This window comes from Phascolarctos cinereus, unplaced genomic scaffold, assembly GCF_003287225.1.
Source record: "Phascolarctos cinereus isolate Bilbo 61053 unplaced genomic scaffold, phaCin_HiC Scaffold_1;HRSCAF=81, whole genome shotgun sequence".
Classification (NCBI taxonomy): Eukaryota; Metazoa; Chordata; class Mammalia; order Diprotodontia; family Phascolarctidae; genus Phascolarctos; species Phascolarctos cinereus.
Window position 1 is genome coordinate 237773173 of NW_027555514.1, and position 23647 is coordinate 237796819.

At 39.1% G+C, this 23647-nt stretch overlaps 1 protein-coding gene across 1 annotated transcript in view; it reads left to right on the forward strand.

Moving 5' to 3' along the window:
* Positions 1-18519, forward strand: part of TPH2 (tryptophan hydroxylase 2) — a 129392-nt gene extending 110873 nt beyond the window's left edge. The window contains 2 exon segments of the mRNA XM_020968916.2: positions 17187-17320; positions 17924-18519. Of these exon segments, the coding sequence (XP_020824575.1) occupies positions 17187-17320; positions 17924-18098 (309 nt within the window). The 3' untranslated portion in view covers positions 18099-18519.
* The last annotated feature ends 5128 nt before the right edge of the window (positions 18520-23647 follow it).

Here is a 23647-nt window from a genome sequence, read left to right on the forward strand (position 1 = left end):
TTTGACCAGTCAAGGCAGGTCTTTGCCATTGCAGGGGTCTTTTTGATTGGTGGGTGTCACAATTCTCTCAATGGTGTATTGCAGCTGTGGTGATATTAGAGCTTATCATAGGCTTATGCTTACCGATGCTTTTCCCTTTCATCATCAGGCATAGTTACATAAAAGATCACATAGGAATGCAAACCTTGTCATTCTCCAACATCAGGAGGGTCACTGTCACCAACTTCAGATTCAGATATGGCAACTACATATGTTGCATAACAATCATAGGATCATAGATTTTGATCTGGGAGGGATTTTAAAGCCCATTAAGTAGAACTCCCACTTTTACAGATAAGGAAACTGAGGCAGCGAGGTTAAATGACTTACCTAGGGTCACTGAGCTAATAAGTACTAAGATTTGAACCAAAGACAATGAATTACTCAATCAGTATTTATGTTAATATGGATTGTTTGTGCCAGACCTGTGGTAGAGCGTTCCAAGCCAAGTTGGACACACTGAAACTTGACTCCAACATTTCAGTCCTCTTCATGAATGAAATACAACAATCCAAGTACTTATTAAGCCCCTACTATTAGCCTGGCACCTTATACTGAGTGCTGGAGATACAAGTACAAAAAATTAAAAAAGTTCATACCCTCAACAAACTTATCACTTTAATTCAGGAGATAGCAAACACATGTAAAAATAGATATTGCATAAATATAAAGTTAAAAATGCAAATATATACAAAGTTGTTCCATATAAGATAGTCTGGGAGAGGGCATCTGAAGTTGAGATGGAGTGGGGAGGAAGATCGTTCCAGAGTTAGGTCCTAAAGGAAGAAAGAAACTGTAGGAGGTAGAGGTAAGGGATAAATTCTTGGCATAGGGGATGGCTAGTAAAAAGACATGAAGATGGGATGTCATGGGTAAGGAGCAGAGAAAGGACCAGTTGTCTAGAAGGCAGAGAAAGTGTGGGGTGGAGCTTACTGTCCATTGAGGTTAGAAAGGTAGCTTGGCTTTAAAAGCCAAACAGAGGAATTTCTATTTCATCCTGGAGCTAATAGGAAGACACTGGAGTTGGCTTTCACATGATCATGTTGGTGGCTCTTAGAAGTTCCAAGCCCAGCTCTCTGCCCACAACAGCTCTCACTGTCTGTTAGACATCTTATTGTTTGGTTTCATCACTTTGAGGCATTTCGATTCTTCCTCCCTCAGAATGTCAAGGATTTTCTAGTCTCCCTTATGACTACTCTTGAGCATTTCTACGATTCAGAAAAATGTCAGAAGCAGCAAGGAACCCAGATGGAGATTAGATGCTTTGAATGGGTCCTGGCCTGCCGTACTGACCCCTCACTGGAGTAATGATGCTAAGATAATTCCCCATCAGTCACCTATACTACTTCAAGCTTGTACACATTCTTGCCTTTCAAGAGAAAACTTTTCCTGCTGCTCCAACTGTAAGCTAAGCTCTCGATGCCAGTAGCCTTTACATTGCTTCAGTACAGTTGCTTTAAGTCCTACACAGATGTCAGGAATCTGCCTGTTTACCTTGGAATTAACACATTTTTAATGCATGCTTTCAGAGGCTCACTCTTCCAGCAGCTCTGATGGAGAACTTGAGATGCTGAGGGGCTTGCCAGCAGAATATATGGTCAGGGGCGTAACTTCTATTTTCTTTTCTTCTTTTTGACAATACTTATTTTTATCTTTGAAAAGATAAACCGAATAAATAGGGAAAATCTCATAAAAGCAAGTATAAATCTGGGCATTGTAAAGGTTGAAATTGTGGCAACTCACACAGATTACATAGATTCTATGAAATGGTTTTAAAGGTCCTAAACATTGTTTGCACATAGCACCATCCTCTCCTTTTCTGCTGCTGAATGATTAAGAAAACTCTTAGAAAGTAGACTTTTCCCAGAGGCCTTTAGTTTTTTGTCCATAGGATGGGGACAGAGACTGTACTTGTGTTTTTATTGCATTTCCAGATGAGAGGACTCCATCTGCTGATTCAGCTTGATACCTTCTCCACAATTACAGGGGTAGAGTATCCTAGAGCTGTGGTGTCAAACTCAAATAGAAATGGGGGCCCTCTAAATAATGCATAAGGTCCCTTATTGCCAGCCACATATTGACTTAGAAAAACACATGTTAACATCATCTATGTTTTATTGCATTTTTATATATTTTGTTAAATATTTCCCAATTCCTTTTTAATCTTGTCTAGGCTGCACTCAGGATTGTTGTGTGCCATATGCAGCTAGCCACATGTTTGACAAGTCCAGCCTAGAGCACCGAGAAGTTAAATTATTTGTTCCAGCATCACATAGCTAACAGATGTCAGAGATAGAATTTGAACTTGGGTCTTCCTGATTTAAAGACCAGCTCTATCTATTGTGCTGTGTTGTCTTTGTCAGTATTATTGATAATAATCCACTATGTCCATGCAGAAAGTCCAGTGAGAGCTTGTTATAAGAGTTCAGTGGAAAACAAGCTAGATTCGGTGCCAGAGGGCTTGGAGTCAAGTCCTGGTTCTGCCATTTACTACCTACGCAGTCCTTCAATATTCTGAGGCCTTCAGTTTTCTCACCTGTAAAAGACAGAGTTGAATTATATGACCTTTCCATCTCTAAGGTCCCTTCAGTGTTTAAGTTTATGATTCCATGATTAACTTGTTCCAATCTATTTAGGAAATGGAGTATGGAATAAGAGAGGTTAAGGACCTGCCCCCTAAATTTAGTGTATCTGGATACACCTGTTGCCCAACTCTTACCTGTGGTTCCAAGAAGCTATAGCATGTATAGCAACCACACCTTGGTAGAACTGTCTCAAGCAGGCAGGCTTAATTAGGTTGAGAGTAAGCGTCAGGTCTCAAACCCATTGGTGAGTTAGGGAGATGTCTACCCTAAGCATATGTGGATTGGGTGGATAAGATGAGAACAATTTGTTCTGATGGCCATGAAGACGGCTTAATGCAATGCTATATAGCCCTTAGAGTTTGGTCCAACAAAACTATGTGTAAAAAGCTTGACGTAGTTTAAATGTGGATATTAACTTTATCACTGAACACCCGTATTATAAAGGGGATCCCCTGCTCCATGTTTCCAGTACTCTTCAGCTAATCTGATTCATGTGACCAGTATAGAAATAATTTGGGAATAACTGTGATTTCCAGAGCTTTGATGTAAAAGGTAACCGAAATCCTGTTTAAGTCAGCCATGTGCAGACTTTTCGTGATTTGCATGCAGGTAAAATTTGCTGGTTTCAGATTTACTCGCTCTCTGTTATCTCCCCCATTTCAGAATGAAACTAGAGGAGCCCTTCTGAGTAGTAGGGATTCACAAGCAAAGAAGCATCCTGGGACCATTCTTCTGTACCTCTATGGACCCAGAACTAGACCTTAGGATGCAACTTTAACATAAAAATAAGAATTTTAATTCAGATCCATGCATATTTAGGAAATGTCCTATTTGAAATACCCAGCACCATGCATTTCTTATTTGGTTATTATAGGTGTTTCATCGTGCTACTTTCTATCTCTTTTATGACATTAACAGCAATGATCAGTAAGCATTTATTAAGCACCTACTGTGTGCCAGGCATTGTACTAAGTGCTGGAGATAAAAAGAAAGACCAATAAAACAAAACAAAAACTAAAAATCAGTTTCTATTCTCAAGGAACTCACAATCAAATGGGGGAGATATCACGTAAACAACTGTGTACAAACAAGCTATATATAGGGCAAATTGGAGATAATCAACAGAAGGAGGAAACTAGCATTCAGGGAGAGCAGGAAAGATTTTTTTTTTGTTAGAATAGTTGTGTCAAACTCAAGTAGAAATGGAGGCCATTAATCTGTATGTAAGCATCTCAGCAGGGCTGCCTGTGGACTTTATTTTAAAGTGTGTTATCAGTGTTTTATTGTAGATTTATTTGTTTTGTTAAATATTTCCCAACTAGATTTTAATCTGATTCCTGCCACACTCAGGAGAGGCTTCGTGTTCGACACCTCTAAGAAGGTGGGATTTTTGATGGGATTTGAAGGAATGAAGGGATGCCAGCAGGCAGAGTGGAAGAGGAAGAGAATTCCAAGTGTGGAGGACAGCCAGTGAGAATGCCTGAGTCAGGAGATGAGAGTGTCTCATGATAAGCCTCAAGGAGGGTAGTGTAACTCAACGGCAGTCAGTCAGTCAGTCAACAAACATTTATTAAGCACCTACTGTGTGCCGGGCACTGTGCTCAGTGCTGGGAATAAAAAGAAAGACAAAAGCATGGTTTCTATCCTCAAGGAGTTCTCACATGCTAATGGAGGGAGAAAAATCACAAATGATTGGCTGGTTGGTTGTTGGGGTCAAGGTACGGTATGGTGGATTGTAGATGATCAGACCAATACAAGCGCCAAAGGCTCTGCCACAGGTTGGGCACAAATAGTCCATGTGAGCATTTGGAGTGGAGATGTCCCTAAATTTGCACATTCTTATGTCTCTTTTGAGCTACTTCAGTTCTGCTTTGCTAATAGAACACAGTGCTTTCTTTGATGCAGGCATGCTATTCAGGGCAGTCCAATGTCTTCCATGTCACACAATCAATTCTAAAGTTCTTCAGAAAGACCTTGAGGGTGTCCTTGTATCTCTTCTTCTGACTACCATGTGAATGTTTGCCTTGTGTGAGTTCTCTGTAAAATGGTCTTTTAGGCAGATGTATGTTTGGCATTTAAACAATGTGGCCAGCCCATTGGAATTGTGATCTCTGCAGCAGAGTTTTGAATGATTGGCGGTTTAGCTTAAGAAAGGACCTCAGTGTCTGGTAGCTTACCTTGCCAGGTGATCTTCAGAGTCTTCCTAAGACAATTCAAATAGAAGCAATTCGGTTTCCTGGCATGGTGCTAGTATACTGTCCATGTAAGATTTTATACACACACACACACACACACACACACACATGCACATGTATATGTATATATGTATGTGTATATGTATGTATGTATACGTATGTGTATATATGTATGTATGCTTATATGTATGTATGTATGTATGTATGTATGTATGTATGTATGTATATGGAGGTAATCTTGGAAGGTAATGGCAGTGATAGAGAATACGTAAGGCCTCTTGCTTTGCTGAGAATGAGATTTGAACTGTCTTGAAGGAACTGAAGGAAGCCAGGAGGTGGAGATGAGCAGAGATAATATTCCAGTGCTCAGAAAACCTAATATTGCACATTGTAAACTTTTGTATTCCTGATGGGTGGAGACGAGGGGTAAACTAAATATACCAAAATTTATACAATCCAGAGTTCCTTTGGTCACTTCCCACTGCTCTAGGCCAGATCTCTAACTGTCCTCAATCTAATCCTTATTTCCTGGTCTGCTATCTCAGCCCTGGCTTCAAGACAATGAGATGGTATATTGGGTGGGGAGCATATATATATGCTGTGTTAAGGCAGCTAAGTGGGGTAGTAGATAGAGTGCCAGAACTGAAGTCAGGAAGACTTTCTTCCTGGGTTTAAATTTGGCCTCAAACATCTACTAGCTGTGTCACCCTGGGCAAGTCACTTAATCCTGTTTGCTTCAGTTTCTTCACTTGTAAAATGAGTTGGAGAAGGAAATGGCAAACTACTCCAGTATCTTTGCTAAGAAAACCCCAAATAGGGTAACGAAGAGTTGGACGTGACTGAAACAACTGAATGACGACATTGGGTGGGAGTGTTGGAGTGGGATTCAGGAAGAGTAAAGTGAAAATCCTGCTTCAGACAGTTAATAGCAATGTGACCTTGGGCAAAGTCACATCTCTTTCAGACTTAGTTTCCTCATCTATAAAATGGAGAGATAATAGCATCTATGTCACAAGCTTATTATATAAAATGAGATTACATATGTAAAGTACTTTTGCAAAACTTAGAATGTTATTTGTAAATGCTATCTACTACTATTTTTAGTCCATTCCTAGCTTTGGTCCTTAAACAGCCCAGATAAACCCAAGATTTAGATAACTGGGAGGCAAATATGTGAGGTTCTAATGGAATAGATTTTAAAATCCAATTTGAAAGCTCATCTTTCTCTAAATTCTCACATTGTTTCATTTCCTGGTTTTTGCCTTCGGCTCCATGAAGGTAGTAACCATGTCTTATATTTGTTAGAGACAGAATTCCCAGCAGATGAATTATCTGGCTGACCTGTGACAGGTTGGATCCTTCCAGGGATGAGGTAGGCCTCACAGGGTGAGATTTACATAGAATAGATGCCCAAAGCACAGTTGCTGACTAATTGCCTGAATCACACTTTGGTCCCCTATAAGGGTTAATCTGTCCCAAAAATGAGTCATCCCCTCTTTTCCTGGTGAGCGCTAGCTTTTGAGCTTCTTAAGGTCAGGGGACTGATTCTTTAAAAAGTTTGGCACAGCACCTCTCCACAGAGGTCCCTGGAATGTTAAATATCTAACTATGTAAGCTCTTATTATCTGGGTTTCTTAGGGCTGGAGACTCATCAAGCTTTTTTCTTAAGCTTCAGTTTTTTAAAAAAATCCCCGTATGATGATTTATATCATATTGTCCTTACTAGGACTATTAATAAATTATGGGCAACCAGGTAGTTTAGTGCATAGAGCTTTGGCCCTGGAGTCAGGAAGATTTGGGTCCAAATCTGGCCTCAGATACTCACTAGCTAGTTGTATGTCCCTGGACAAGTCACCTAACCCAGTTTGCCTTAGTTTCCTCCTCTGTAGAATGAGTTGGAGAAGGAAATGGCACCACTCCAGTATCTTTGCCAAGAAAACCATGAATGGGGTCATGAAGAGTCAGATATGACTGAAAAATGACTGAACAGGGGCAGCTAGGTGGCGCAGTGGATAGAACTCTGGCCTTGGAGTCAGGAGGACCCGAGTTCAAATCTGACCTCAGACACTTGACACTTACTAGCTGTGTGACCCTGGGTGAGTCACTTAACCCCAATTGCCAAACCCCCCCCCCAATGATTGAACAACAACAGCAAAGAGGAGAGGCTGAGGGGGCCCAGGCTATGCACTGAGGTCATTCCTTGCCATGGGTACAGTTGGAATTAGGATTCTTGGCTTCTGAGTTACTACTCCATTAACTCCTTCAATGTCACTGCTTCTAATTCCTTCCTCTGAACCTCCCTGTATCATAGAACCATTTATATTTTAATTCAATCTGGAAAAGTTTCTCAAAAATTGACTAAAATAAGAGTGTATAGAAAAGATAGGACATTTAGCCAGTCATCAAGCATTTGCTAAGTGCCAGCTACATGCAGGTACTTCGCTAATTAATTGGTGGGCATATAAAGAAAGGCAAATGGCAGTCCATGCCCTCAAGGAGCTCACAACTGCATGTATAATTATAATACAAATTAGAATATAAAGTAAATTGTGTATATAATATGCAATGGAAGGCTGACCTGAGCATCAAGATGACTTGGGTTCGAGTTTTGCCTCAGACACATACTTGCTCTGTGACCTTGGACTTCCTTGCTGTTCTTCCAAGAAAAGACTTCATTTCCAGACTTGGAGATTTTTACTGTCAGACTCGCCCCATGCTTGGAATCCTCTTTTTCTTCATCTCTGTCTCCTGGTTTCCCCAGACAAAATCCCATCTTCTACAAGAAGATAGTTTTTCCCATATTGAGTAACTCCAATTTATCCAGGAGTGTGCTGGTAAATGTTTAACGACTGGCTCTTGGGGGAAAAAATATTGACTCAATTTTAGGCTTAATCTGTATTATTTTTTATTTTCTCCATTTTTTTAAAGTCTAGAAATCAACAAAACAATAAATCAAGACCTGATGTGTAACATTTTTTGATTTCTGAGGTGTAAATAAATGCTCACACCGAAAATTTAACAATTGTCTATTTCCAGTGCAACCCTGAATTTACCATATCTATTTCTCTCTTTCCTTCTATCTCTTTCTATATAGTTTGCCTGTTGTCTCTTCTGTTAAATTGTAAGTTCCTTGAGATGAGGGACTGTCTTTTGTTTTTCTTAGAATCCTCAGCACTTAGCCCAGAGCAACAGGTGCTTAATAAACGCTTGTCGACCGTTCAAGTGACTTTGTAGGATGTATTGTGTTCTACCATAGTACAAACACTGTCCATACAAAGTGAGTGAGAACCAGATTTGGAGACAGTATCTTAAGCTTGTATTTAGTAACTGCCTGAAGGATAGAATTATTCTCTATCCTCCTTTGACCCAAACAGCTTGCTTAAGTAGATAAAACTGTCAGTATCATTTATAAACCTTTAAAGGAGCATTGATCCCATCACTGCCCAGTTTGGCAACTGGGACAGAAATGATATGTCAAGTTTTGTCGGCAGGAAATATATTTTATGGGAAGTTTAAAAAATATACATATCTGTTTTTCTTTCATGGGAAAACTTGTATTTGCAGGCCTGTTGCTCATACATATAAGCATATATATATATATATATATATATATCACTAAACATTTATTAAGTGCCTATTATATGCCAGGCATCCATCCATCCATCTATCTATCAATCTATCTATCTATCTATCTATCTATCTATCTATCTATCTATCTATCTATCACACATACACACACCTATACAAAAGGGCAGCTGGGTAGTGAAGTGGACAGAACACCAGGCCTGGAGTCAGGAAGACCTGAGTTCAAATCTCGCCTCAGACACTAGCTCGGTGACCCTGGGCAAATCACTTAACCCCATTTGCCTCAGTTTCCTCATCAGTAAAATGAGCTGGAGATGGAAATGGCAAGCCACTCCAGGATCTTTGCCAAGAAAACCCCAGATAGGGTCACGAAGACTTGGGCATGACTGAAATGACTGAACGACAAAAAAACACCCACACATATACACATATACAATAATATATATACACAATATACATATACTCTCATATGGACGTATACATATACACATACACACATATATACACATACATACATACCAATATACATATGCACACATATACACAATACAATACACGATATACATACACATATTCACGCACATATACATATATATGTACATACGTGTGTGTGTCCTGGTCCTAAATTGACTAAGAACGTGACTTTATCTTTGAGGTATTTTTATTTTTCAGTCTTAACCAACCTTCATTTGAATGGTGACTATAACATTCTCTGTCATTAGAGTTTGGGGGAAAAAAATAGCTTTGTGTCATTGAAAAATCTTATGCATTTAGACCAGTGGCCAGAGAGGATGTCAAATGGCAGAAAGAGAGTTTTGAGGTAGGTCTCTGTCCCTGCACTCCAGCTCTTTGTAAGTGTGAAAGCTCAGGACAACAGGAATTCGAAAGGCCTTCAAAATCACGTCATCCAATCCCATCCTTTTACAGATAAGGAAAGTGAAGCCCAGAAAGGATGAAGGAATTTCCCAAGGTCACGCAGCTTATTAGGACCAAAGCCAGTACTAGAAATCCAGGTCTCCTGAATGTCAGCACAGCGTTCTTTCTAAAAGCAAATGCAAACTCAGTAGAATAAGTCAGTCCAGAATAGATCTTTCAGGTAGTTTAGGTTAAACACCTGGCTATCTAATATCTCTCTGCTTTAAAGGGTGTGTGACAGTCTAGGGGTGAATGAACTACATTCTCTCAGCTTAGCTACTTCTTTGTTGGAAGTTGTATTATCTTTTTCAGGCCAATCGGCATCGTGTTGTTCACCTTGTTAATTGACTAAATGGAGCTCTTAAACATTTACAAAGACAACTCCCAGGCCACAATGGAGAAATCATCAAAGGATATGAACAGGCAGTTTTCAAAAAGGGGAACACAAATTGCTAATAATTACTGGAAAAAATGCTGAGTCTCACTAATAAGCAAAGAGAAGTAAATTAAAAAGAACTCTGAGGGACTTCACTCCCATTAAATCAGTGAAAAAATTAAAAGCAAAAACTTAGTAATGGTGGCAGCTCTTAGGAAACATGTATGCTTATTCATTACTAGTGGAATTGCAAATGGGTAGAATCTTTGGAAGGCAGTCTCTCTGTTAAAAGTTACAAAAATCGTCATACCCTTTAACTTTATATCATAAGCCATTAACCCAATAGTTTTATTGTTAGGATATACTTACAAAAAAATAAAAGGAGCTATCTGTTCAAAGATTTTTATGCCTAATTTATAGTTTAAAGAAAAAAATCCAAACTGGAAGCAACCTAAATGCCCCACAACAGATGAATGGTTAAATAAATCACGCTACACTAGTATTACAGAATATTATAAAGTGACGAAGGATGACAAATATGAGTACTAAGTGCCCAAAAGAAATGTGGAAATACCTTTTCTGAAATAGCACAAAGTGGGGGAAAAAAGAGCAGAACCAGAGTAACAGAGCAGACGCTAACTACAACCACTCAAGAGGAAAAGAGAAAGGGAATGAATGAACAAAGTCTCATGATGGAGGCTTAGACAAAGTGACAGAGCAGCTATGACGTATTGCGTGTTGAAATTCATTATTTAAATGCAAACAGTTGCAAAGCAAGCCTAATTGGTTCTACTGATGCTTCATATTAATGTTATTATAAACCATTAGAAAATAATTGGCTAAATGGTTCCCTAGGAGCCTGAAAGAGTTGAGTTCAGTATTTAATAAAAAGATCCATCCCAGGGTTAGTATTGTATGACATATGACAAGATGGAGGGCTGTCCTTGTGATATTGATTTCTTAAAGAAGACGCTGACCAGAGATACAGGCAGAGACAAAAGGAGCCACAAACTGAAGTAGGTCCTGCATTCCATTTAAATCTGGGCCTCTTTGGAGTAATGGGAGAGGCCATTCCTATTTTATTACCCTTTTGTCATTCCCTGAACTATCTGTGGTATATCCTGTTGGGTCCCATTGGTCATTATCAGGCAAGGAGATCAGTCCCAGTTGCCAATTGTCACAGGGCATCGCCACTAGCTAGTTGGAGGCACTTAACCTCTGTCTGCCTCAGCTTCCCCATCCATAAAATGGGGCTAATAATAGCACCTACCTCCCAGGGTTGTTGTGTCAGGATAAAATGAGATCTTATCTGTAAAGTGTTTTATAAAGCCATGTAAATGCTAGCTATTCATCAACTTCATTCTCATCCTTATTGTTATTATTACTGTTAGATAAAACCCTCATTGACCACCTCCCCTCACTTCAGCGGCCTTACCTGTCTCTGGTCCCCATGCCATACCTCCTTATTGTCCTGAATGCATTTTAATGTTTTAAAATTTATTTGTATTAGTTATTTGTGTTTGTGTTTTATCTCCCTTACTGACTGTTACTTCCTTGATTCACATGATCGTATCTTAGTATTGGCATAGTTGCCCAATTACTGGACTTGGTATCAGGAAAATCTGAGTTCAAATCCTTCCTCTCATTTTTTCTGGGGCAAATTGTTTAACTTACCTGAGCTTCAGTTTCTTCATCTGTAAAATGGGAATATTAATTTCTCTAGCACATACCTATCTCTCATAGGGTTGTCTTGGGACTCCAATCAGAAAGCATATGTGAAATGTTTTGGAAATTTCAGAGTATTATTACTACTTGTACCTCCCAAAGATGTAAAGTATACTAATATAGTAGGCACTCAATACATTCTGGTTGAGTTTTATTGACTCAGTGTGTATTGGATACCAGAGAGTTAGATGCAGCAATAATTACAGTTTAAGCTGGAAAGGCGAACAAAGCCTTTGGTTCTAATACACTCCACAGGCTATGTGTTTGGCACCTCTGGACTAGGTAACCTCTGAGAACTCTTCCAATTCTAGATACACTCTGATCCTAGGATTTTGGGTATTGCCCTGATCAGAAGAGCATGTAGATTATCCATTGGTTATCCCTTGCTGTGGCTTTAGGGCTAGGCCGCCTATTTCTCCAGCCAGATGCTCTTCTGTTTTTTCCCCTTATGCTGCTTCTCCTAGGTTGTTGTTCGTTAGTAATATGCTGCTGCCTGCTCATGCTTGCCATGTACCTCTCCAGTGCCCTTTGGGTGACCTACAATTTTAATTCTTTGGAGACTGTGGTGTTCCATGATTCATAGGCACATGGCATCACTGGACAAATATTGCTGTTAAAGCTAGAAGCTTGGGGTCATTAGAAGTACCATGTAATTTTCCAAAGGCAATCTACCTGTTTCTCCTCTTATTCAGTTTTGGTCCTAAATCACTGTTCATCCACAGTGTTTGTCCAAGATATATATGTATATGTATATATACGTATATGTATATGTATATACTGATATATATATATATATATGTATATATATATACACACACATATACATATACATACATATGCGTGTACGTGTGTGTGTGTGTGTGTGTATACACATATACTATTGTATTGTCCATCCAACTGCCTACAATAGGCTGGATAATGAGCATTCTTTGTCCTCTTTATATTTTTTAGGCTTAAAAGACCCAAGCACTAACTTGCATTTTCTCCTTCCGATATTACGTTACTTGAATGATATTATAACTGTTGCCAAAATGACCATATTTGTAAATAAAACGCTCTAAGCACACTGGCTTTTCTTAAATCTTGGGTCAGTACTCTGAATGCCGTACTCTAGCCTGTGGTGCCTGCTATACCAGGCTTTAGCAGAGTGTCTAATTAATCTACTGGGCCTCTCTTGATCCACTTTAATCCCCTTCAGCAGTGAAGGAAGATGACATGAGCTCAACTGGGTATATCTACTACAGAATTACCATAGTATGAATTTTCCCATGATAAAAACTTCATTGATTTTTACTACAAAAAAAAGAAGAAATTCTATAGGTGATTTGAAGAGAACTTTACACACATAATAACAGATCGCTAGCATCTTTGGGTTGCTTTGCAGAGTGGGAGTGTGAATTCCTTCTGCTCTTCACTTTTATTTGCTACCCTAAAGAGCCCTTTCAGGTTCTGGAGGGATGACAGCTTAAAGCAGCAACTAGAGTACTAGGATGGGAGTCAGGAAGACCTGAGTTTGATACCTGCCTCAGACACTGGCTAGCTGTGTGACCCTGGGCATTCACTTATCGGTCTCAGTTTCCTTATCTGTAAAATGGGGAAAATAATAATGCCACTTCATAGGATTGTTGGGAGGATACAATGAGATCTATATGTAAAAGCTCTTTGAAGATATTGAAAGGCTACATAAACGTTAGCTTTTAATGGTAATAATACATGCTCCTGATACATATATTATTAATACTATATGCCTGGTACACAGCAAGCATTTAATGAATATTTTATTTATCTATATGTAAAGCACTTCAAAACTTTAAAGCACTACTTAAATGTTAGCTATTATTAATACGTAGAAAATGCTTTGCAATTGTATATTATTATGTAATATATGAATATATATATGTATATATATATATATATATATATATATATATATATATATATATACATATGTGCTACATTTCAGCTAGTAGCTAACATTTATATAGTATCTTAAGGTTTACAAAGTGCTTAATATATATTATCCCATTGGAACCATACAACAACCCTGCAAAGTATGTACCACAGATATCATCATCCTATCACCCCATTTTACAGGTAGGGAATCTGAGGTTTAGAAAAAGGAAGTGACTTGCTCCTGATCACACAGTAAGTGTTGAAGGCAGGATTCAAACCCAGATTTTCCTGGCTTCAGATCTGGCACTCTGTTTGCTATACCACATTTCTCCTCTGCTATCACCCTGTAAGAATTCTCAAGTGTTAGAGGAGGTGGAGACAGATTGGTTTGGGGAGGTGGTAAGGTTGCTGAACCCATCATTACATTGCCTTTCCATGTGAATAGATGAACGGGCAGGTTGCCAATTAGAGAAATAGAATATAGGTAAGATGTAAGCTTAGTATGAGACTAAAAGGAGAATAACTTCTAAATTTGAAAAAGCAAGCAAGCCTAAATGATCCTATCATTCTTTCTAGGGGAACTAGTCCTCCTAAAGGGCCATTCATTTTGAAATTTAAAAAATGAAAAAAAATGTAAGATTGTTTTTCTAAGTGGAAGGAATCGTCAGTCATGTGGAACCAAAGATCCCTAATGTTCAATGCACTGCACCAAATTTAGCCCAGATGCATTTGCAGGTGTAGTGACCTTCTGCTTATAATGAAGTTATTCTGGAGGGGGAAATGAGTTCACTGGAAGATTCCTTCTGCAGTCCCAGTTTCAGATATGCCTTTATCGAGATAGGTGAACTAACTGGGAGAGAAAAATAACAAGACAGTGTGTGCTCGGTGTGTTGGGGGTCTCGTGGGCTGTTTCTGCAGTGCTCAAGCACAATCTAACAGGAGGATGCTCAGCTTTCTCCATGGAGGTCATCACTCACTGGAGAATACATGAGGAATGGGGGTGGGGAGAGCTTTTTTGAAATTTCTCCAGCAAATCCCACTAGATAAAGATGGACATCTTAGAGGATGCTCAGCACACAAAGGCATGGGGAGAATTCCCGATGTAGGCTTAATGAAAGGGGAACGTGGAACAATGAGAAGGGATCATGCTTTACTTATTGGTCCTCTGCTGTGTGCAAGGTTCTGTGCTACACGTTTAGACTACAAAGACAAGACAATACAGGTGTAGACCTCAAGAAGCTTACATCCTATTGAGTGGATACAGATGCAAATGAACACCAAGTACATACAAGTAATGGTGACACGAAGAGGGCATTGACTCCTTGGGGAGAACCAGGGAAGACTTTGTTATCGGAGGTGACAACTGAGCTAGGCCTTAAGGAAGCTGAGGAGAGGGGGTGCTTCAGGCATAGAGTGCAAAATCACGCAGGTGGGAATGGGATGTTGTGTACAGGGGGCCCCATCTAACTTAGAATAGGTGACATAACATAAGGTGTCCCCTCCAAAAAAGTTAGTGCAGGTTAAAGTTAGTAAAGCTTAAAATTGCTCCAAGCCTTTTATGGAACCTTATATAATGACAGTTAAAGTAGTGGCTAGAATACTGGATTTGGAGCAGTAAAATCTGAGTTTGAATTCTGTCTCAAATATTTGCGATCTGTGTGACTCTGTGGGCAAGTCACATAAACTGTCTTGGTCTCATTTTTATCGCCTGTAAAATGGGAACAATAATAGTCTGTGCATCACAGGGTTGATTAAGGGGGAACAGCAACGGGACTAGAATGGAGCGTGTAAAAAGGGATCATAGATTTCGAGTCCATCTAGTCCAATCCCTCATTTTACAGATTAGGAAACTGAGGCTTGAAGAATTGAGTGACTTGCCCGAAGTCACGCAAGTAATATGTCACAGAAGCAGAACTTGAATCCAGATCTGCTGAATCCAAAACCAGTGCTCTTTCCACTATATCATGCGACCTCTTTAGCAAGTAATAATGATACTAGTTAGCACATATATTTTATATAGCCCCCACTGTGTGGTAGCCACTGTGCCTTGTGCTTTGCAAATATTATCTTATTTGAACTTCACAACAGACCTGGGGGGTAGGTGCTATTATCATCCCCATTTCACAGTTGAGAAAACAGGCAAACAGAGGTCCTACCCAAGATCACAAAACTAGTAAATGCCAGGCTGGCTTTGAACTCAAGTCTTCTTGACTCTTGACCCACCACTCTATCCACTGTACCACCCAGCAATATGGAACAAGACTGGGTAGGATCCAAACTGTGTAGGGCTTTAAATGCTAGACTAGGTTAATATTTCCTTCTAGATTTATTTATTGGCACTTAGATGATATAGGGCTTGTTCAGGACACTAGATAAGCTAGCTTATCCAGAAATATTTTTCTTACTCTAAGTAACCCTGTACATTTAGGTAAACAAGCATGAGACATACATTTTCTACTATGCCCAATGTATGGATCTGTTTTGCTTGACTATGCTTACTTGTTACAAGGGAGGTGATGATGATGATGATGATGATGATGATGATGATGATGATGATGATGATTTTGTGGAAGGAAGAGTTATAGGGGCTAAGGGTAGGAGTAATGATGATGTCAAAAAGAGAAGAAAAGAAAAAAATGTTAACGGAACATTTATGAAATACACAGAAGAGAGCAGAAGGAAGTGTGGAAAGAGACACCTCCAAACAGGGCAGTAACAGAATCACTGTTTTAAATGTAATGTGTGCTTAAGAAATCCACAACATATTTGTGATTTCATATTCAATTGTTTTTCTGTTGTCATTTATATGGGGAGATGATCGTGCTGTCTGAGTGCAAAATAAAAAAAAATAATTACTTAATTGAGGCAAACACAAATTAGCAAATAGCAGAGGAAAATGTGAAGGTGGAAGGAGGGCTGTCAGCTCTCCTTGCCTCTTGCCTGTCTTGAAATCACAGTCACTAATCATTCCTTACAGTTCTCAGTGCCAATCATGTAATCAATAAAACTGACCTGATGACTATTCAGAAAGAGTTTGCTCCCTCTTCTTCTTAATACTTGCTTGGGGCATAAATTGCAATCCCTTTTATTAATTCTCTTTCCTCTTGTATACCCTGCCCCAGTCATATGGTACACTTAGGAGAAGGCAATGTGTTTCTTCATTATCCCATAAATGAATCTTATGTCATCTTCAATACAGAATCACTCACCTTTTAAATTTAATTTTTATTTATTTATTGGAGGCAAATGGGGTTAAGTGACTTGCCTAGGGTCACCCAGCTAGCAAGTGTCCGAGGCTGGATTTGAACGGGTCCTCCTGACTCCAGGGCTGGTGCTCTAATGCATTGTGCCACCTACCAACTGTAGAATCACTTACTTTTAAAGTCACTCTGGTGACTCTCAGTATCTGGCCTAAAAATGTCTTGTGATGATTCCCACAAACAGTTTAGTCAGAGCCTCAATTACCTCTCTATGCAGGTAATTATTACTTCTGCCATTTAAGTGAAATTTCAGGACATTGCTTATAGAGATATATTTACGAGTGTATTTATGTGGTGCTGCTCCTACTCATAGCCTAGATTTAAAATTCCATTCCTGTTGGGGGTATGACTCTGAACTGTCCTTCACTACGAATTTTGCTGATGATAAATAAAATAATTCCATAATCCCATTTTCCCCCTCAGTATCTAATAGACTTAAAAAATACCCTCTAATTTGCCTTATGCATGAGAGAACTCCATAATTCATGGGAGACTAAGAAGTGAGTGGAGGGTGGAGGAGGCCTCTGCGATGGAGTGTGTTGTAGCACTGTGATGTCAGGGAACCTTGGAGTCTCATTATGGAGCTTAACGAGTGTCGGGATATCCTTTGCAGCACGCCCTGTCTGACAAGGCCTGTGTGAAAGCTTTTGACCCAAAGACAACTTGCCTGCAGGAATGCCTTATCACCACCTTTCAGGAAGCCTACTTTGTTTCCGAAAGTTTTGAAGAAGCAAAAGAAAAGATGAGGTAAACTTATTTCCTTTCCTGTCTAAAGAAGACAACTTGTCTATTTCTCTCTCTCTCTCTCTCTCTCTCTCTCTTCTCTTTCATCTCTCTTCTCTCATTTTATCTCTCTTCTATCTCTTCTCTTCTCTCTTACTTTGTGTCTCTTGTCTCTCTCCCCTCTCCCTCCAACCTTCTCTCTTTCTCTCTTCTATCTCCCATTCTTTTTCCTTTCTCTTCTCATTCTCTCTTTTCTCTCTTTATCTCTCTTCTCTATCTCTTTCTTTGTCTCTCTTCTCTCTCTCCCGCCTCCCTCTACCGTCTCTCTTCCTTCTATCTCTATTTCTCTTCTCTGTTTTTCTTCTATCTCTCTTCTTTCTTTCTCTCTCTTCTATCTTTTCTCCCTATCTTTATTTCCCTTCTTTCTTTTCCCCCCTTCCCCTTCTTTCTCTCTCTTCTATCTCTCTTTTCTCTTCTATTTCTCTCTTTTTTCTTTCTTCTATCTCCTTCTCCTCTCTCTTCTTTCTCTCTCCCCCTTTTTTCCTCTCTCCTTCTCCTCCCTATCCCACTCTCTTTTTTAACCAGTACTAGCTGATTATTTAACACTTTATTATTATTATTTTGCAGAGAATTTGCCAAGTCGATAACTCGCCCCTTCTCTGTGTACTTCAATCCTTACACACAGAGCATTGAGATACTGAAGGATACCAGGAGCATTGAGAATGTGGTCCAGGACCTCCGAAGTGATCTGAATACAGTGTGTGATGCTTTAAATAAGATGAACAAATATTTGGGGATTTGAGGCCTGGGACCAGTTGTTCTACCAGTCTCATCTTTCTATCACTCAACAGCAAATGTGTTCGCCTCCTATGACACCATTCCTTCTGTAGCAATGCTCTATGTGCTGAGGCTTGGCTAGTAACCTGAATCATTATGTAGCTACCTAATTGCAATTTGCAGATCAAATAAGATTAGTCTACTGTGTGAAGAATACAATAGCAGACAATCATCATATATGTCATAAAGAGATTTACAATATTCAAAGACTAGATAGTTGCTTTAATAGACTTACTTTTGTATCCTGAAAGTACGTGCATCTATTTAAATGTGACCTGGAGAGGGCACACCCTCCACTAAGGCAGATCAAAAGGCATCTACAAATTGTGACCTTAGATACTTGCTTGAGGCCCAGAGAGGTTAATTGATTTGCTAGTGATCACACAGCTAATAAGTAGAGCTCTGTCCATTGTGTCTTGCTGCTTTTATCCTCATTAAAAATTATAAGAACTCTCTCTCTTTGACTCCATCTCAATGACTCTGTATTGCCTGTCCTTTTTTTAAATGAGGAAATTCAATATTCTTTTAAATTGCAGTAAAGCTGGTTTTTCCCTTCTCAATATCTTTTGAGGAAACAAGAATTGTATGATATCGGATCTATGATTGAATTGATATAGGGAAATTCCAGATGAGAAAACTCCCCCTATTCATGCAGGTTGGCACTTTCTCTGCAATTTATAGTTTTATAGAGTTCCCCAGGACACTGAGAGGTTAAGGGACTTGGCAGGGTCACATAGAGAGTACTTCAAAGAAAGGTCTTGAACCTAGGTCCACTGTGGCTCTGAGGATGACTCTTTATGAACTGTGCTCTGTCTGCTTCTACATGACAATGCCTATTGCAAAAAAAAATCTGTATCCTATTTTAAAATGTGGTGAATCAATAATGGGACTAATTTTTTTTTTTAGATTGGAGATTTACACAAGCGAATGTCAGAGAGCTTACTTACTACAGTTGAAATATGCAAATGATTTTAACCTTATACTTTGAGTTGTGGCCTATATCCCATAGTATTTTATTTTAGAAGTTATTTAATTTTTTTGTTGTTTAGTAATTTTCAGTAGTGTCTGACTCTTTGAGACTCCTTTTTGGGGTTTTCTTGGCAAAAATACTGGGGGTTATGCCATTTCCTTCTCCAACTCATTGTACATAGGAAGAAACTGAGGAAAACAGGGTTAAGCAACTTGTCATATAGCTAGTAAGCGTCTGAGTCAAATTTGAACTTGGGTCTTCCTGACTCCAGGCCTGCAACCTATCCACTGTGCCATGTAGCTGTCCCATTTAATGTTTTAGAAGTATTTAATTTTAGAAGATGGTATTTCTGGAGGAGACATTGAAAAACTCTCTGGGCACAAGAGAAAATGTTGGAATTTTGTGGGATATCTTGGGATAAATTTAAGTAACACAATCATTGATTTATTCCAGCTTTTGGATACTTTCTTGTGGGACTGTCAGAGTGCTCAGTCTGGTTAAGACAACAGCTATTCGTTAAGTGCCTGCTATGTGCTCGGTACTATCTTAAGCACTGGGGGTCCAAAGTACCTTCAAAGAACTTACCATCTAATGTTGTTTACGTGTGCTTGAGTATAGGGGCGTAACTCTACAACTGCAGGTGGTGAACTGATAGCCCCCATTAAATAGGGTTTGGTTGATAGTCAAACACAGGGGTGTACTGGTAAACATTTAACAACCGGCTCTCTGGAAGAAAAAAGTATGCAGGATACCTTTTTAAGTTTAATCTGCATTGTAAGCATTTTTTCCATCACTTTCTTAAAACCAGAAAATGAACAAAACCACATATTAAGCCCTGATTTATAGTGTTTGCCAATTTTGAAGTGTAAATGTGCACACTGAAAATCTGCAAGTCAGTTTGATCTGGCTCCAGCATATGCCTGGGCAAAGAGCTTCCAACGTTGTAGATTTGCCTCTCTTCACTTATACACATAATGGCCTTCTAGATCCTCAAGTATGGCCTTTGGACTGAATCCAAACTTTGTGAAGTTTTGAAGGCCACATGTGGCCTCGAGGCCGCAGATTCCCCACCCCTGGGTTAGGGCATTCATTTCTAACTTAGACACGGTATCACAACAATTGAAGTTGTCTGAACTTTGTACAATTTGGGCTTGGAAACTATTAGTGATGCAAAAAGACAATGGAAAGGGAGATGAATCTGTGTTCAAATCCCTGCCCTATTCCACATGAACATGGACAAGTGACTTAGTTTCTCTGAAGTTGTTCTCTCCTTTGCAAAACTGGTGGGTCATGCTGGATGACAGCTAAAGTTCTTCCCTGTCTCTCAGGATATATGGTCACTAATAAGCCTCACAGCCCTAACCCTAAGACCCTATAATCAACAATCAACAAGAAATTTCTTGTGGCTGTCACCATCAGCTGAGCACGAGGGCCTTGAATCAATCAACAAATGAACGTTTACTGATTGAAAGCACTATTTCATTTCCCTCTTCCCTTTTCATTCTATATGTCTTTTTTTCATGCTGTTAGATGTATGCTTCTAGTATGAAATACGTTAGTAATTGAGAGAAGGTGGGTAAGAGACAGAATAAGACCGAAATGACATTTATATAGAGCTTTCAAATTTGCAAAGCACCTTTGACCTTTAACAGTAGTCCCTGTAAGGCAAGTACTGCAGGTCGTACCTTTATTTTGGAGATGCTTGCTCATGGCCACACATCTAATCAATCTTGGAGGTAAGATTTGTATCCAGGTCTCACCTCACCACAAGTTCAGTGTACTTTTCATTTTATCATGCTTCCACCAGAAATAAAAGAAATAACATTTCAAAGAAATCACCATTAAGTAACCTTCAGAGTAGCAGTTTTGAAACTTCAATTTCAACCTTGTCTAAAGGTAATGTTTTTTTCTTCTATAGATATTTGGAAATTATGAATAACAATTGAGGTCCTTCTCCTAACTTTGCAACCCCAGTGGTCTATGGGAAAATTCTGATAGACTAAATAGGCGTAAGGTGAACAAGAAAGACAATGAAAAAACACTTTGGGGACAGGTCAAAACAAAATAGGAAGCAAATATTTTAACTATTGGTTATACTGATTATCAGGAAGAAGTTTTTGGTTTCTGAAGACTCTTTAAAGTAGTTGAATTTGAGAAGGGATTTGGAGTAAAAAAAAGTAGGAACAAAGTTTTTCTGGATGAAGCAAAAAGTCTAAAAAATGGTGGGTGATGGAAAAGAAAAAAGAGAGTTATATTTGACTGGAAGAGAAAGGGCAAATACTTGTGTAAGAGAGAATGGAGATCTTGCTTTCCTCAGCAACGGTGCAAGTTCAAGCAAACCAAGTGATCTAGTAATTTGCAGAAGTAACTGTAGAATTTTTCCAAAGGAGGGAATAACTTAGAACCGTAGAACTTGACTTTGGTAATCTCTATTGTTTGCTGTTGTCTCCCGGGTTCTTTGTGCTTTTTCTTCATTAAACACTTACAGGGACACTCAAACATCCCTTTTCCCCTAGCATTCTTACTTTTGTAACACTTCAACGGAATTGGAAATCATTGAAGCAAGCCACCACTGGAAAAACAAATTTCAGCTGACCATTAGTCAGGTGATTAATCTAAAATGGAACCTTCTGCCTATCAAACACGTGCAGAAATCTGTTTTGTGTCTTACAGGGATTGGGTGGCTAGGTGGCTTAGTGGATGGAGGGCTGGGTCTGGAGTTAAGAAAACCTGAGTTCAAATGCAGCCTCAGACACTTACTAGCTGTGTGACCCTGGGCAAGTCACTTAACACTGTTTGCCTCAGTTTCCTCATGTGTAACATGAGCTGGAGATGGAAATGGCAAGCTACTCACTCCATTATCTTTAACACAAAAACTCCAAATGGCATCAGAAAGAGTCAGACACAACTCAACGATAACTTACAGGAGGTAATAGGGAAAAAATAGGGATTTCCTGAAAAGTTGTATGGGGATTGTGGCAGGGTGTTGACGACCCTTGATTTGCTATATTTGTCCTGCTCTGTTCGCATAGTGGGAGTCAAGATATTACTAGCTGCATAGTAAGAGTGCCAAGTTTCAGTTTGAGAGCATTTAATATGCAAATCTCATCTCGGCTAATGCATGCATTGGGAAAGCTAACATTAAGTAGCTGTCTTAGGAGTAGTGCTAAGACATTCATGACCACTTTCTACACCTATCACGATGCCTGTCCAATGTAATAATTAGTCATGATTATATTGGGAATAGCTTGTGTTGGGAAAAAATAAAGAGTCCCGAAGTAGATGAGGCAAGCTCATTTATAACATGTTCTTGCAAGAAGCAGGTATGCTGCTACAGGCAGACACACTCTACAGAAGCAAAAGCAAGCAGTGCCTGTCCTGAAATGCAAGGTCCCTTCCTCTACATACAACATTGTGCCTAAAATTGTGTTAATCCTTCCCCCAAGAAGAGAATATTCATAGACTCATTAAGCATATGCACTTCGAGCAATCTGTAACCTTTGTCCTACTTTGAGCACTTTTAACTACAGTACTGGTTTTGAAAAACAGTTCTAAGTAAAGCCGCTCTTTTTACACTTGGTGTTCAACTTTAAGACCATTTCCTCTACATCTGTGGAAACATAATTTCTTATACTTTACAATTATAGTCCATGACCCAAAAGACACACCAATGAGAAGCGGGAGGGTGTGTGTGTGTGTGTGTGTGTGTGTGCGTGTACTCAGAGTCAGAGAACCTGAGTTCAGATCGTACTCTGCTACTTGCTACCTGAGTGACCTTGGACAGCTCACTAAGATTCCATGATTCAATTTCCTCACCTGCTAAAACAAAGTGTTGGGACAATAGGACTTCAGAGGTCTCTTCCAGCTCTGAATCTAAGATCCTGTGACTTAAATCTGAAACTAGATCTAAGAACAATAGTAATTCTAAAGAAAGACTGTCATCTTACTTAAAAGCCTTTACCCAGTTTTGACTTAGCTGATTTTTCCTCTATTCAGTCAAAGCACAAAAAAAGATAAGATACTAAGAAGAGTATGCATTTCATATATGTTGCGTTTTTCAAATAACAAGCCAGTACCTGATTAGCAAAGTTTTTCCTTGGAGTACGTTAGTTTTTCTTCCAAGTAAACGAAAGACATCCATCCAGTGTTTTCTACGATGACAAGTTTAAACAGCACAATTAGAGAATTATCGGATGTCAGTGGATTATGCCTTTTTAATAAAGTAAAAACAGGCAACTTCAATTCAAGGTGTTTTGTTAGTATTAGCAGTAAAGGGTGTGACTACTGGTGCAGCCTCATTTATTTATTGTGTAATTCAGAAATGATGCTTTATGGGTATGCCAGATCTGCATTTGCTTTGCTTGCAGAGTAAATGGACCTGCACCAAATGAATGTAAAGTACTGCAACATTTACCACCATGCAAAGTCTAAAATGAAAAACAGTGTGCTCTCACATGGACGCAAATAGAAATACAAAGTTTCATTTTCAAGCGGAGTCATGCCTCACATCATCTCATTTTCTTCATTCGCTGGCAGAAAAACAT